This window comes from Rissa tridactyla (genome assembly GCF_028500815.1).
Source record: "Rissa tridactyla isolate bRisTri1 chromosome 24 unlocalized genomic scaffold, bRisTri1.patW.cur.20221130 SUPER_24_unloc_1, whole genome shotgun sequence".
Taxonomy (NCBI): domain Eukaryota; kingdom Metazoa; phylum Chordata; class Aves; order Charadriiformes; family Laridae; genus Rissa; species Rissa tridactyla.
The window spans coordinates 128744-141165 of NW_026529338.1; the positions used below are offsets into that span (position 1 = coordinate 128744).

At 64.1% G+C, this 12422-nt stretch overlaps 1 protein-coding gene across 1 annotated transcript; it reads right to left on the bottom strand.

The window, feature by feature from the left end:
• Nucleotides 1-7922: 7922 nt before the first annotated feature.
• On the bottom strand, nucleotides 7923-12290 carry SLC39A5 (solute carrier family 39 member 5). The gene is made up of 11 exons (XM_054187181.1): nucleotides 11869-12290; nucleotides 11621-11761; nucleotides 11301-11475; nucleotides 10568-10737; nucleotides 10325-10462; nucleotides 10184-10244; nucleotides 10001-10109; nucleotides 9884-9960; nucleotides 9039-9122; nucleotides 8760-8950; nucleotides 7923-8655 (listed from the first exon to the last, which is right to left on the bottom strand). Exons 1-11 carry the CDS (start codon nucleotides 12220-12222, stop codon nucleotides 8506-8508), a joined length of 1650 nt encoding a protein of 549 aa, XP_054043156.1. The 5' UTR covers nucleotides 12223-12290; the 3' UTR covers nucleotides 7923-8505.
• Nucleotides 12291-12422: the final 132 nt, after the last annotated feature.

A 12422-nucleotide genomic window follows, 5' to 3' on the forward strand; every position in this document is an offset into this window, starting at 1 on the left:
AAGCACTCGAGAAATTTCCCCCTTGGCGAGATCTCGGAGCGGGGAGCGATGGTGGCCTCCGGTCCCCGGGCGGTGGGGACCGGGGAGAAGCTCCTGGCTGCTCCGGAGGGATTTTCCTGTTCCGCAAAGCGATGCCCCTCGCCCCCGCTCTCGGCAAAGCGGCGGCAGCGGCTCGTGGGGCCGGCGGGTCCCCTCCTTCAGTGCCGGCGTCGGATCCTGTCCTGCATCTCCCCGCTCCCCCCCCTCAACCCTCTAGCTTGAAAGAAAGTGTTAACCTTTCTGCACCGAATTACCTCAGTTCGGAACCAGAATAAACTCACGAAACTTGAATTAAAAGATCCTTTTTGAAGATCCTTTTCAGTATTCTACAGAGGAGAACTGGAAAAAGAGACTTGTTTACATTGCTGTCGAGTCCGCACTTGCCTCTTGCAGCTCTTTCCCTTTCTGGGAGGAATTTAGGCATCACTTTATCTCTTCTTCTCGCTGCTGGCCCTCGCCCTCCCCGTGGGGCAGGAAAATGGGTCCAAAGTCCTGAGCCGTCGTCTTCAAGGGCTAAAGTACTTTTTTTCAGGCACGCGGAGGGGCCGAGGCTCCTGTCCCGGGTGCGGGCAACGATTCCCAGGGACGGAGCAGGGTGTGGAGCCGGGGGCGATGGCTCCGTCCTGGAGCGATGCTCTGGCTCCATCGCTCCCCTCCTCAGTCGGGGAAAGCTCGGAGGCTCCAGCGGAGCCGGGCCGTCCCCGGGAGGGACCCTCGTGCCCCTCGTGCCCCGGTCCTCGATGCCGCGTGGCTTTAGCGTCGCTGACGGGGGACGGGACTCCAGCACCGTTTCACTTGAACGTGGCTTTTCGCTGTAGCCAGGGTGAGAGCGTTCCTTAGAGCGCAGGGAGAATGCTGCTTTTCCTTCACACCCCCACCCCCCCCCTTTTTTTTTTTTTTTTTTTTTTTTTGGGAGTATTATTGTGGTTTTCAGTTTCTTTGTTTGGAGAAGAAAACCCATCTCTCTTTTGGCCTTGTTTCTGTGCTGCGACGTGTTACCTTTGTTCAACGCGACGACTAAAACTCCGCCGAGACAATCAATGTGATCTCTGTAAGGGCTTCTCCGTTTCCTCTCCGCAGCGCCATGCTTTAGCTCTGTCTGCGTGTTCGTTGCTCTTAGCGAGGATCTTCTTTGCTCCCCTCCCCTTGTGTCTTATTAAAACTAATAATAATTAATAATAATAAATAATAATAATAAAAAATGATGGAGGGAAATGAGGTTTCAGCAGCGCAGCCGTGGCCTGGGAGCACATGGGAGGGAACTGGAGGGGGGTTGGGGGGTGGGGGGGGGGGACATGCGCGGCCAGTTTCCTTGCGGGTCCCAGTCTTGTTCTCCTTTAACGCTGTATTGTATACATTTGACAGCACAGCTTGACAATTTAAGTAATAATCAAAGTGTTTGGTAATAATGCATTATTTTGCTAAACGAGATTTGCGATGGTTTCCCTAGTGCATTGTAAAGAGGGATGGAGGGAAACTTCCGCTGCCCTGCCCGCTCCCCCCCCCACCCCCCCTTTACCCCGGGCTGGGGACCCCCCTGAAATCTTCCCCCCCCCCCTCCCCCCCCCCCAACCTTTATGCCAAAGTTGGACCATTCCCGCTTCGCGTCCTGCTCTCGCCAAGCAGCGACTTTTTCGGCTTCCGCCCCCCTCCCCGCCCCCGACCTTGATGCTACTTTAAATCTCTTGATTTCCAATACGCAGGCACCGGATTGCCCCCTCCACACACACACACCCCCAACCTCCCCCCCCCCCCCCCACCCCCAAAAAAAAAAAAAAGGAAGTTTCTCTCCGCCCCCTTGGTCCAAAGCACTTGCTTCAAGTAATAAGCACTTTCGTTAAAGCATGAGTCTGGATTCCCTTTAAGCATCCCACGGGATAAGAGAGCAGCAAGAGCAGAAGGGATAAGAGAGTGGCTTTGGGTTTTATTTTTTCATTTTTAATTTTTAAAAAAAAAAAAAAAAAAAAAAAGAAGAAGAAGAAAGTTTGTTTCTAGGGAATGAATGAACAAAGGGAAGTTGCGTTTGGAGAGAGAAGAAAAAAAAAAACAAAAAAGAAAAAAAAAACACAACGAAACGGAAAAAAAAAACAAAAAAAAAAACAAAAACAAAAACAGCACAAATACATTTCAAGTGAAAAAGGTGTATTTGCACTGCCATTGCTAGAGAAAGGGGCTGCCGGCCCTGCGGCCCCTGAGCCATATAAACTGCTGACAAACCCTGAATGTACCGGGGGGGCCGAGGCAGCCCCCGGGGCCTGGGACGGGCGTTATCCTCCGCGGGCACTTCACCCAAATTCAAAAAGAACCTAAAGATGATGAGAAGCTGGTTGGTGTTTCTTTGTTGTTGCTGTTCCCGAGCTGCAGGCAATTTGAAGCTTTTTTTTTTTTTTTTTTTTTTTTTTGGGCTTGAAAAAAAAAAAAAATTGGGTGGTTTCCCCCCCCCCCAGGTCCCATCCCATCCCCTCTCCCCCATCCCGCACCCAACGAGGAGCTCCCTCCACCCAAAGCGAGATGCAGACGAGCAGTGCCCGGCCCCCCCGGCCGCCCCCCCGGGGCTGGAATCCCGCAGATATATAAAAGTAGCACTAAAAACGAAGGGAAAACTCAAAAAAAAAAAAATATATGGAACACGTTTGGGTTTTTTTTTTTTTTCAGTTTATTTGAGCACTCTGAGCGTGGCCGTGAGTCCGCCGACACCCCCGGGGTCCCGTCACCCCCCCCACCTCCAGGCGCGGGGTCAGGCGTTAGTGAGAAACCCGGGAAAAACCAAACCCAAGAACAAAGTGTAGAGACCCCAGAAACGACCTTTTTTTTTTTTTTTCTTTTTTTCGTTGATTTTCTTCTGGTTGGTGGGGCGGGGGGACGGGGACGCGCCCCTGCTCCCCCCTCAGGGTCCCCGTGTCCCCCCGCCGGCCACACAGGGACCACAAACGGGGGTGGGGGGGGACCCCGGGTGTCCCGTCCCCCTCCCCAGGTGCGAATGTCGGGGGGGGGGGGGGACACCCGCGCCGGCTGCCAGCCCACGCTCGCCTTTGCCTTCAGTAAGAAACCAAAGGAAAAACCAACCCCCTCCATTCGAGATGCTGGCGCGGACGCGCAGATTCTTTGGTTCGGGGTTTGTTTTTTGGGTTTTTTTTCTTCTTTTTCTTTCCTTTTTTTTTTTTTTTTGTCCTCCTTTTCTTCGTTTCTTTGCTTTTTTTTCTCCAAGGACGCGAGGAGCTCTTCAAACCTCTTGTCCCGGCTGAATTTTTTCCGGGCTCAGCCCCGCCGGGGGCCGTTTGAAAGGAGGAAAAATATGAAAAACCAAAACCTCAGCAAAGCCCGAGACTGGGCCGCGGTGGCGGCGGCGGCGGCTTCGGCGCGGGGAAGCGGAGGGTAACGTACGTGCGAGGTGAGGGACCGGCCGGGCGGCTCTCTGCGTCGCCGCTCCATAGTTTAACTAAAAATCCTCGGAATCGCGGCGTGAGGCTGGGAAGGGGATGGCGTCGGGGCAGGGTGGGGACGGGGGATGCGTCTCTGGAGGACTCGAAGGCATCTGTAGCAAGCTCTGTGTCTTTACAATATCCTACGTGTAAATGCTGCACCTCTGTATATTATGCACATAAACATTTTCTTGGAATAAGATAGGACAGACCTCATCACCAGTCAGGTATAAACGACTCTTCCTCTTCTGTGTCTCCGTGTTCTGGCGTGCGGGCGGTTCGCGGGCGGGTTCCGTGTGTCCGGGCATCGGCTGAGCTTTCCCGGGCAGGGGGGGGAAAAAAAAAAAAAAAAAAAAGGAAAAAAAAAAAAAAGGAAAAATAGCCTTACTCTCGACCCAGTCGTATCGATATTGTTCGTCAACTTGAAAATAATAAAGTAAATGCATGGAAACCTCTAGCTGAGCCGCGGTGCGTGACCGCGGGTGTGATGTTTGGGACATCCAGGGTGAGGAGCGTCTGGTGCCGCGCGTCTCGTGCCACCGCCATGCGTCTCATGCCGCGTGTCCCCAAAGTCTGGGTCCGTCACGTCCCCCCCCCCAGGTTTCTCCTTCAGCTGCGGAGGGCGGGTGGCCGCGGCCTCGCGCTGGCTCCTTCCCCCCGCCCCGTCATTTCTCTTTTTCTTTTTTTTTTTTTTTTCCTGAGGCCGTAGGGAGCGGATTCCTCTCGGCTTGACCAAAACTGCTGTTTCTTTGGTGCTCTGCGCTTAGTTCCCAGGGCTCGGTCCTCGGAGCCCCCCACCCCGGGGGTGCTGCCGTGCTGCCCGCAGACCTTCCGCGTTCCCGAGCTCTGCCTCCGGCGCAGGACGTGGATGGAGCCGCCAGTTGGGTTAGTCCGAGCTGGATAAAACGCGGTGGCTGCCCCCGCTGGGGTGGGGAGGGTCCCGGCCCCCCCGAGGGCTCCCGTGGGGTGGGTGGGGGTGGTATTGGCGCGCCTCGTCGTGCAGCGTCGTCCGTTCCTGATATTTTGCACTTTGTGAAACGTGGCCAGTTTGGGGGTGGGGAGGGGGGGGCGCACGGAGGGCGTCGTGCTCCCCGACTCCTGCCTGTGAGAGACCTGGGGGGGGGGGGAAGGGGGGGTTTGACCAAAAGGAAAATCAAAGATGGGGTGGGTGAGAGGGGTCCCGTCGCGCCGGAGGGAGCTCGGAGGGCGTTCGGGCAGAGCCGGGGCCCGTCCCCGAGTGCGGGAACTTGGGAGCGTTTTTTTTTTTCCTCCTTGAAGGTCCCGACCCAAACCGCTGCTTTCTTCGACGCCCGGGGTGTGGGGGCAGCTGTGGCTACGGGGGGGCAGCGATGCTCAGAGCCGGCCCTGGTCCTTCTGTGCCCCAAAAAAACCTCTCGCGTCCCTTGTCACCCTCCCCCCCCCTGCCCCGGGCCCTTCGCCCTTACCGGCGTCCGGCTGCGGGGACAAGAGCTGGGGGTGGGCAGAGGAACCTGCAGCCCAGCGGGTTTTGCGGGGGATTGAGCCGGGATTTCAGCCCTTCGACAGGCAGGTCCTTGCCCCGGGGACATTCTTGCTGTCCCCCCCCCCCGGGCCCCGGCCCCGTGCCGTGCTCCCCAGCAGCTGGTGGGCACACGCGTCCCAACGCGACCTGCTGCAGCCGTCGCGTTTTGCTGCGCGGGGCTTGAAAATTGCACTGAAATCGTTACGTGCCAGTTCCTCCTCCTCCTCCTCCTCCTCCTCTTCGTCCTCCTCCAAATTTCTTTTTGAGCCCTCCGTCCTTCCCGTCAGCCTGTGTTCCCTCTCCTGCGCCCCCCCAAAACCCTCCGGGACTCCTGTCCCCAGCGACCCAGAGCCACCAGAGTCTTTCCCTGCGGATTTCCACCTCCATCCCAGTGCGGGGACTGGGCAGAGGGTTGCCAGGCTTCGGGATGCTTCCCTGCTCCTTCCAAACCTACCAGTGTCAGGGAAATCTGACAGAACACTGCGGGCGTCGGGCTGGATTCCGGCAGGGCCGGGATTGAGCGTGAGCTCGGAGCTGGCGTTGGGGCAGGGCTGGGCGTTAAGAGTGAGCCTGTGTTTGCCGGGAGGATGCGGCGCTGCCGGGCAGAGACCTCCTGGCTCCCGGTGTCCTCCGTCCTTGTCCTCTCCGGAGTCGGGAGCGCGGGTGTTCGGTGTGCGGGTCCATGTGTCGCGCGTGCTCGGTCCCAGCGGGCGCTCTCTCAGCTTTAAAGATTTCCGAGTCCTCTAAAGACCCCTTTCAAAGTCATTCTGTGGGTTCTTCCCTTCCATTTTCCTCCTCGTTACGCACAGAAGGGAATTTATGGATATTTCCTTCATTTCCCCCCTCTCCGGCGCCGGGGAAGCCGGGGGGTTGGTGACGATGAAGGGCTTGCCCCCCCCCCTCCCCGCTGCAGCTGGGTCTCGTGCTGGGCCACCCGCAGCCTTTCGGGCTGTGACGGCCGTTACCATCCCCCTCGGACCCTGTTTCGGTCCCTCCTGCTGCTCCCGGGAGGCAGCGGTGGCTCCTCTGCCCGTTCCGCTCGCGGGTGTCCGGCGCGGGGGATGGGGAGGGGACACTGGGGGGGTCTCGGGTGTCCCCTTGCCCGGACACAGATGTGCCAAACACGGGGGAGCGAGCGCTCGGCAGAGCCGCTCCCGAGCGGCCCCATCATTGAGGGTCATTCCCCCAGTGTGGCGTGACCATCCCCTCGGCGGCCCCGGAACCGGCCGGGACCCTGGGGCCTCGGACACCCCCAGAGCCTTGGACACCCCGGTCCCTGGCGCTGGTTTTTTGGCTGTTTCAGACCTTTGCTGGGAGCGGAGAGTGACGTTCCCTGGGGAAAGGGCCCGGGATGGTTCCTCTCCCAGTTCCGTCTGCCCCGGCACCCTGAAGCCCCGAAACCTCATGGGTTTCTTGGTGCGAGACCACCCCAGGCACAGGGTGCCCCGATCCCCCCGCTTTGCCCCAGGCGGGAGCTTTCCATGCCGTGGGAAGAGCCAGCACGGGACAGGAGAGGCTCTTTAGGCTCGTTTGTGGGGTGGCTGGATAACGAAGAGCTGCTTTAATTTGTGTCTTCTCTGCACTGTTCACACCTACCTCTGGCAATAACCGGGCTGGGGGCGCAGACCAGCGCCGGCCCCGGGCTGGCGGCGAGCACGGCCGAGCGAGGGCAAGGAGCCGCCAGGCTCTGCCCGGATCCGCTGGCCACGGGCGAGCAACCCTCTGCCGTCACGGGGGGTGTCGAGGGGGAGCGCGGCCCTTGCCCCGTGCGCTCGGCGCGTCCCCGTGTAGCAGCCGCTCCATCTCCCCCCGAAGTTGTTTTTACTTTTAACTCCCCGCCTTCGTTCCCCTCCGCCGCGCTGAAACGTGGAACCCGCCGAGCGCGAAGCAGCGCGCGGCCGTGCCGTCCTTCGTCAGCGGCCGGGCCTTCGTCGGCAGGCGTTCTCGCCGGGGGCCCTTGCCATGGACGCCTTCGTACTCGGGCGGGGAGGGCGAGGTGAACGCATCCGCTCGGGGGGTGCCCGAGCGTCCCCGCGGCGAGCGCCATCGGCACCGTCCCCGTGCGAGGCAGGGTCTCTGCTCCGTCCTGCGGCATCCCCGGTGCCGAGCCCGGTGCCATCGGCGGTTCCGGCGTCTCCCTCCCCTCTGTAGGTGCTTCATCCTTTCAAAACCACTGGTTCAAAGCACAAGCGCGGGGCGAGGAGGGCTCCGCTCCCGGGGGGGTGGGGGGGGGGGGCGGCTCCCGGCCGTTCTCCCCCCTCCCCGTCCCCGCACGCTTGCCCCGTGGAGACCCGCCGCAAGTAGGGTAGAGTTTTGATGTGCAATTTAAAAATAGGAATAGTATGAAATCCGCACACACCCACCCACACACACACCCCCCCCGGGGGGCCGTCGCGGCGGTCTCGAGGTGCCGGGTGCCTCGGTGGGCAAACTGAGCCATGTCGTGCGTGTGTCCGTCCCCCCCCGGCCCCGAGCTTGCTGGTTTCTCGCCCTTCTCCTGAGAGCCCCAGAGCCCCCCCGCCATCGGTCCCGGCCAGCGAAAGCGCTTGTCTCTGGGTAGAGCAAATCGGAGCGAGCAAAAAGATTAAAAAAAAACAAAACAAAAAAAAAAACAAACCCACAAAAAAACAAAACAAACACCCCCTTCGTGTCGTGCGAGGGCCACGCAAAGACCTTCAGCCCCCCCACCGCCCACCCCCAGCACGGTTCTAGGGAGCCAGTACCAGGCGATACGTAGGAGAAAGAGGAAATCAGGCCGAGAAGCCATCCCCCCCCGCAGCGCAGCCGCCATCCTGCCGGCTCCCCCCCGCCCCCCCCGCCCCCCCCCCGGCCTGAGCCTCCTGAGCGGTTACTTTTGTCTGCGATGTTCCATAGATGTATTTTCCGAAATCCTGCATCACCTTTTCGGGGAGGGAGTCGGGAGGTGGGGGGGGTGGGGTGGGGTGGGGTGGGGAAAGGAACTAAAAAAAGAAACTAAAGAAATAAAAGGAAAAAGAAAAAAAAAAAAAAAAAAGAAAAGAAAAAAAGCGTTCAGACTTGATCTATTTTATACGATGTAAGCTGCGGCCGAGTCCTGTTCTTCATATTGTGGCTTTGAATCAATTATGTTTATTAAAATGCTATTGCTTCTACGGCCTCTCGTCCCGTCTCCGCTGTCGGCTGCTGCGGGGGGGGGGGGGGAGCGGGAGGGGGAACCGCGTTTGGTCTCAGCCCGCGCAGCCGGGGGGTGGGAGCACCCGCTGCCGACCCCCCCCTCCCCAGGGAGCGCTGGGTGCCCCGGTCCCCCATGGAGGGGGGGGACACGGGGTAGCAAGGGGACCCCGCGTCCCCTCCCTGTGGGGCTGGGGGGGGGGGGGGGAGCTGAGCCACAGAGACCCTTGGGGACGGCAGGTGGCCATGGCGGGTCTCGCGAGGAAGGGAGAAGGGTCCGGTTCGGGGCTCCCGCCGTCCTGCCGTCCTTCCAGCTCCGGCCGCGGTTGCCGGTGGCAGGGGGCGAGCGGGGCCGAGCCCCCCCCCCCCCCCCCCCCAGCCCCCCAGGACGGTTCAGGGCTGCAGCCAGGCGCGGAGGTGCCCCTCGGCCAGGGCGATGGCCAGCATGATGCCGCTGCCCAGCAGGAACCCCGCGTTCTGCAGGAGGAAGCGGCTCCAGGTGGCCTCTCCGGGGCCCTGGGCGCCCCGCAGCACCTCGGGGAGCTGGGGCAGAGCAGGGCGGGGGGGGGAGGGGGGGGAATTGGGGGGCTCAGTGGGGCGGGGGGAGACCCAGCCCCACCGTCCCCCCACCCCGGCCACCCCCTTACCATGTCGGCCAAGGCCACGTAGAGGAAGAGGCCGGCGGTGACGGTGAGGATCCAGGGGGTGAGGTGGGCCGCGCTCTGCCCCACGGCCGCCCCCGCCGCCGCCCCCAGGCCCGAGAGCAGGGCCGAGAGCAGGTTGAGGAGCAGGATGGCGCGGGGGGCCGTGCCCGCCCGCAGCAGCACCGCCAGGTCGCCTGCGGCGAGAGGAGGGTGGGGTGGTGGCGGCGCCGCGGGGGTGCCACGGTTGGGGCAGGGAGTTGGGGTGGGGGGGGGGACAGTCACCTACCCAGCTCGTGGGCAGCTCGTGGCAGAGCACGGCCAGCGCGGTGCTGAGGCCGCTGGGGAGGCTGTGGGAGAAGGCGGCGCCTGCGGGAAGAGGGTCCTTCGCCCCCCGGACCTGCACCCACCCTGTGCCCCGCTGCACCCCTTGTCCCCTTGTCCCCCTGTCCCTGCGCCCCATTGCATCGTGTGCTCCCTGCGCCCCCCCTTGTCACCCTGTCCCCGTGCCCCGATGCACCCCTGTCCCTCTGCACCCCTTGTCCCCTTGTCCCCCTGTCCCTGTGTCCTGTTGCACCATGTACCCCTGTCCCTCTGCCCCATTGCATCACGTACCCCCTGTGCACCCCCATCCCTGTGGCCCCCTTGTCCCCCTGTCCCCATGCCCCGATGCACCCCTGTCCCTCTGCACCCCTTGTCCCCTGTCCCTGTGTCCTGTTGCACCGTGTACCCCCCTGTGCACCCCTTGTCCCCCTGTCCCTCTGCCCCATTGCATCACGTACCCCCTGTGCACCCCCATCCCTGTGGCCCCCTTGTCCCCCTGTCCCCATGCCCCGATGCACCCCTGTCCCTCTGCACCCCTTGTCCCCCTGTCCCCGTGCCCTGATGCACCCCTTGTCCCCCGTCCCCCTGTGCCCTGATGCACCGTGTACCCCCCCATCCCTGTGCCCCCCCATCCCTGTGCCCCCCTTGTCCCCCTGCCCCTGTGCCCCGATGCACCCCTGTCCCTCTGCACCCCTTGTCCCCCTGTGCCCTGATGCACCGTGTACCCCCCCCATCCCTGTGCACCCCCCCGTCCCCGTCCCCGTGCACCCCTTGTCCCCCCATCTCCGCCTCCCCCTGCCCCTCACCAATGGCCAGCCCGTCCGTCAGGTTGTGGACCCCGTCCCCCAGCACCACCATCCAGACGATGTCAGCGGCCCCGGGGCTGGGGGGGAGCGCGGGGCCGTGGGAGTGTCCGTGGGGGGGGGCCGTGGGAGTGTCCGTGGGGGTGTCCGTGGGGGTGTCCGTGGGGGGGTCTGTGGGGCTTGAGCTCCAGCTCTGGCTCCGGTGCCGTCAGGTGTCGCAGCTCGGCCCCTGCGGTGGCAGAGAGGCCGGTGGGTGCCGGGGCCGGGGGCCGCGGGCGCTGCGGGGCGCGGGGGGGCTCTTACCTCCTGGCGGCGGTGCCAGGACCCCCGCGGCCACGTCGGGGGGCTCTCCGGGGGAGCGTCCCTGGGGAAAGCAGAGGCGCCGGGTGTGAAGCTGGAGCCGGTGGCAGCCCCGTGCCCTCCCCAGCACCCCCCGGCTCTCACCGCGGCCTCCCGGCTCCGCCGCAGCGTCCCCAGCAGCAGCTCCAGCAGGAAGAGCAGGTAGATGCCCCCCAGCACCGCCAGCCCCTGCAGCACCGCGGCCCCCGGCTCCGACGCCGTCTCCTGGTGCTTCCCCTGGGCCTGGACACGGGTGACCCAGTGGCTCGGGGGACCCGGACACCCCGGTGTCCCCCCCCTCCCCGGTGCTTCGTGCCACCGCCGGCCCCTTGGGGTGGGGGTACCTACGTGGGGCCAGAGGTGGAGCAGGGCGTCCCCGCAGAGTGTCCCCACGGCCAGCGCCACCAGGAAGGCCAGCAGCGAGCGGAAGAAGGTGCGGCTCAGCAGCGGGACGAGGACGACGGCCAGGGCGGAGGGCAGGCTGAGGAAGGTGACGGCCAGCAGCCCCCAGCCCAGCGCTGTGTGTATGGGGGGGGGGGGGGGGGGCTGCGGGTGAGACGGGCACGGCCGGGGCAGGCCCCAGGGATGGGGATGGGAATCCTGGGGGGATGCAGGGATGGGGACCCCGGGGGGGTGATGGAGGGATGCGGGAGGGGGGCGCTCGGAGATGCAGGGATGGAGTGGCGGCGACTGGGGACACGGGGACCAGACGCTGGAGGGATCCGGGGATGGCGGTGAAGGGACGGGGACCGGGAGAGCTGATGCTGGAGGAGCCGGGGATGGGGCTGCGGGGACAGGGGACCGGGAGAGCTGGGGATGGGGCTGCGGGGACAGGGGACAGATGATGGGAGACCAGGGCCTTAGGGCGCAGGGAGAGTGGGCACGGGACCAGACGATGGGGTAGCCAGGGATGGGGCTGCAGGGACAGGGGACGTGGGGACAGGCCACGGGGGTACCTGGGGACGGGGATTCAGCCATGTGAGAGCCGGGGACCGGCTGCTGGGGGACCTGGGGCCGGGGAAATGGGGGACCCAGGGACGGACGACCTGGGGGCCGACGAGGAGCCTGGGGTTGGGGTTACCTGGCCACAGGGCCCCCCCCGGGGGAGGCAGCGTCACCTCATCGCTGTGCTGGATGCAGACGCGGCTGTCGATCTGGTAGAGCAGGGCCGGGCAGAGGAGGGTGAACTGCTCCGGCGTCAGCTGCGCCACCGACTCCAGCCCAAAATTCACCAGCAGTTGGGTGACGTTGAGGCACTGCAAGGTGGGGGGGGGGGGGGGGGGGGGGGGGCGACAGTGAGCGGAGTGGGGGGGGACGACAGGGTTCCCCCGGGTCCCCAGAGGGTCCCAGGGTGTCCCGCCATTCCCCCCCACCACCACCACCACCGCCATCCCCGCTCACGTCGTGGTGCGGGTGGTCGGCGCTGGAGTGCTCCAAGCCCAGCACCCTCCCCAGGAGGCTCAGGTCCCGCCGGGGGGGTGGGGGGGCCCCATGGCTCCCGGGGGTGACGCCGACGCCGGGGGGCTTCGTCCAGCTTTTCGTCTGGGAGGGCCGGGGGCTGCGGGAGGCGAACGCGCGTGAGCCCCCCCCTGCCCTCCGCGTGGCACCCGGGGGTGGGGGGTGTTTGGGCATGGAGGGTGGCCGGCTACCTGGTGGGCGTCGGGGGGGTGGGCGCATGGTCCCCGCCGTGCTCCCAGAGGGGGGTGTCGGTGCCGGTGTTTCTCCTCCTGCACCTCCAGCAGGTCGAGGTGGCTGACGTGGCCGTGGCCCAGCTCCTCGTGCTGGATCTGCACCACCTGCACCCGGCCCAGCCCCAGGCTGCCCAGCAGCCGCGCCAGCCCCTCGAAGGGCAGCGTCCCGTTGGCCCCGTACTGCCCGAAGAGCTGCCGCAGGTAGTAACCGTGCTCCTGCGCCGCGTCCTCCGGCAACGCCAGCCCCGCCGGATCCCCGCACCCCAGCGACAGCAACCCCAGGACCCCCAGGAGGAGCCCGTGGGGAGCCATGGGGCCGGAGTCCTGCTGGCGGCGGCGCTGGCGGGAGGGAGAAGGGGGCTGGCGGGAGGGCGCCGGGGGCTGCGGTGTCCCCAGAGACACCCCCCCCCCCCAGCCCAAAACCGCCAGGGTTTCCCCCCTGGGGTACGCGCCCTCCTGCCACCTGTCCGTCCGTCCGTCCGTCCGCGGGGACGGCTGGAAAGCAACAGGCG